This window comes from Oryza sativa, chromosome 7 (assembly GCF_034140825.1).
Source record: "Oryza sativa Japonica Group chromosome 7, ASM3414082v1".
Classification (NCBI taxonomy): domain Eukaryota; kingdom Viridiplantae; phylum Streptophyta; class Magnoliopsida; order Poales; family Poaceae; genus Oryza; species Oryza sativa.
This window is the reverse complement of record NC_089041.1, coordinates 7917728-7920627: the sequence shown is the minus strand read 5'-3', so window position 1 is coordinate 7920627 and position 2900 is coordinate 7917728. Positions and strand designations below refer to the sequence as shown.

The 2900-nt window shown below is 57.5% G+C and overlaps 1 protein-coding gene across 1 annotated transcript; it reads right to left on the bottom strand.

Annotated features, from left to right (window-relative positions):
• Nucleotides 1–295: 295 nt before the first annotated feature.
• On the bottom strand, nt 296–2115 carry LOC4342809 (DIMBOA UDP-glucosyltransferase BX8). Its single transcript, XM_015790332.3, has 2 exons — nt 1462–2115; nt 296–1383 (listed from the first exon to the last, which is right to left on the bottom strand). The coding sequence occupies exons 1-2, from the start codon at nt 1994–1996 to the stop codon at nt 479–481; spliced, it is 1440 nt and encodes a 479-aa protein (XP_015645818.1). The 5' UTR covers nt 1997–2115; the 3' UTR covers nt 296–478.
• Between the last annotated feature and the right edge of the window lie 785 nt (nt 2116–2900).

Genomic DNA, 2900 nt, shown 5'->3' with positions numbered 1-2900 from the left:
CCCCTCCGCAGGGCCGTCATCGCCACCCGGCCGCCGCTATTGCCACTCCGCCGGGCGAGAGAGGGCGAGAGAGATCAAGAGGATAAGGCCGCTCTATCGGCTTGGTATAGGTGCCCTTTTTTAAAAAACCGACACCGGTTTGTTTTAAAAAAAACGACATCTATAGTATAGCTGCCGGTTTTTCTTTAAAACCGGTACCTTTATCAATTACAGGTGCTGGGTTTTTGCGATCTCAACCCGCGGAAGTAGGAAAATGCCTATAGGTACCGGCTTTAGTACTTCCGGCACTTATAGCGCCGACACCTATTTAATATTCTATAGTAGTGAGCAAATCTCATCACTATCACTATTGTTAGAACATCACATATATAGTGCAGGCAAATCTAATTAATCTGCTCAGTGCTCACTAATTAATATCACAGATAAAAACACCAGTATTAGTGGTGTTATTAATTATTACAGTAACAATGGTTATTAGTTAGATGGATAAAATGTGATTAACCAGCTTGTCAATGATGAGGCAAGAAGAGCCAGCCTTGGTGATGCACTCCGCCGCTCTGCTCTTCAGCTCGCCGGCTCTCCGCCGCATTCCGGCGGCGTCGTCCTCTTCCATGAGCCTCCTGATGGCGGCTTCCACCTTGCCCCTCTCCATCTCGCCGCCGCCGCCGTCGAGCGCGAGGCCGGCTCGCCACACGCGCTCCGCGTACCTCGCGTTGCCCGGCTGGTCGCCGAAGCATGGCCGGAGCAGCATCGGCACGCCGGCGCAGACGCTCTCCAGCGTCGAGTTCCAGCCGCAGTGCGTCCAGAACGCGGCGGTCGCCGGGTGCGCCAGGACCTCCTCCTGCGGCGCCCAGCTGACCACCGCGCCGCGGCCGCGCGTCGCGGCGTCGAAGCCGTCGGGGAGGGCGGCGGCGGCGGCGGCGCCGCGGACGAGGCCCGGGCGGAGCACCCAGAGGAACGGGTGTCCGCTGTTGGCGATGCCCCACGCCGCCTCGACGAGCTCGCCGGCGCTCACGCTGGCGATGCTGCCGAAGCTGACGTAGAGCACAGACGCCGGCGCCTGGGAGTCTAGCCACTCGAGGCAGCCGCGGTCCTGGCGCAGCAGGCTGCTCGGCGGCGCCGTCGGCGAGAGCTTGTGGAGCGGGCCGACGTCGAACACCGGGACGTCGAGGTCTCGCCGCAGCGCGGCGAGCTCGTCGTGCTCGAGCGCGTCGAAGGTGTTGAGGATTAGCCCCGACGACGTCCTCACCGCCTCGACGGCCCGGGATACCAGCTCGTAGATCTGGTCCTGCGCGTGGCCACCGAAGCCGGCGGTCAGCATCACGTCCCGGACGCGGTACGGCGCCGGCGGCAGCACCGTCACCGGCGCGTCCAGCTCCGACTCTGCGCGCAGATCACAAAGCTCATGTCCGTGTAGATCGAGCCATGGAGGAGCATTATGGCGCGAACACGTATACGTACCTCGAGCGGGGAGGTAGCCCATGTCGCGGAGCATACGATGCGCGGCGAAGACGCGGAAGGAGGCGGCGCTGCCGGTGCGCAGCGCCAGCGTCGGCACGACGAGCCGCCGCGCGACGTCCATCAGCGTCAGGAGGTGCGCGTCGGCGACGAGGCACGCGACGTCGCCGCCGCCGGCAGGAGCAGCCTCCTCGAGCAGCGCCGCGAGTCGCTCCCTGAACGGCGCCTCGCACCGGCGGTTCACGTCGAGGATGCCCGCCAGGGTGGCCTCCAGGTAGTCGCCGCCGGCGCCGTCGCCGTCGCCGTCGGCGGGGACGGGGACGAAGTCGAACGCCGGGTGGAGGGACGCGTCGGGCGCGTTGACGCCGGCCGGTTGGAGGTGGAAGACGGTGACCGCGAAGCCCCGCGCGTGGAGGACGCTGGCGAGGTGGAACATGGGGTTGATGTGGCCCTGGAGCGGCAGCGGGAGGAGCAGGACGCGGCGACGACGGTGGCCGGCGCCGGCGGCGACAGCGGCGTGCACTGCTTCCGTGCCCATGGATCGGAATGACCAATAGCAGATGGCTAGCTAGCTCTTTTTTCACAAGAATCCGTTGCTACTTGTAATTCATATTTGGCTTCGATTCTCTCTAAAATGAAGTAGAAGACGATGGATTTTCAAATTTAATTTTCATGTGCGCATGCCGGCATATGTGCTGTGCACGGACCACCTCGGAGTCTCGGAGCACGCGGGGCGGCGAACTGACAATGCAAGTTGCCATTGTAAAAGGGAAAATACTCCTTCCAATCACAAATAATCAGCGTATATAGTTTGTGCAGCGACACCGTTACACTCTCACATGTCACTTAAATCGGCATCGATCAACATGCAACATTATTTCGTGTGTCCTACGCATTAATTACATCCATGGCAGTTTATGCCAATGATATCGCTTGCATACATGCACGCACCGTAATTGCAGTTAATTGAACGATAGATAGAACAATGCATGCAAAATGATCATTTAAAATTTAGCACCACACAGAAAAATGAAAAGTCACATGGAAGATTATCAAATATGTTGATCGTTTCTGAATAACATTGAAAAAAATTATGTGATGATCATCTGCGAATGGATGGAGAATCATGTACTACGGGGTGAAGCAATGAAACGGAGTGGGTAATACGGCTAATACGGCTATAGGCTAATACGACTGTATGAGTTTAAATTGAGTGGGATGTATATACGATGAAAATAGATAAACTATAGTTTTAAAAACTTGTACAATAACCTTGCGATTAACATTACTAGAAAAATCATTTTTTCAGCCGGCCAAAAATCATTTTTCTATGCGGGGGAACGGTCCGCCTGTATACAAACGCCTATTTTCGCAAGCAGCCCAGTCACCCGCCTATGAAAATCCTCTGGCCGGATCTGGGAGGGGAGGGGAGGGGAGCAGCG

What these genes read in the sequence shown, in the direction of transcription:
- LOC4342809 (XM_015790332.3), bottom strand. Translation starts at nt 1,996, where the DNA reads ATGGGCACGGAAGCAGTGCACGCCGCTGTCGCCGCCGGCGCCGGCCAC. An exon ending in GGGCTACCTCCCCGCTCGAG is followed by an intron (nt 1,384 to 1,461) that starts GTACGTATACGT and finishes ATCTGCGCGCAG; the next exon opens with AGTCGGAGCTGGACGCGCCG.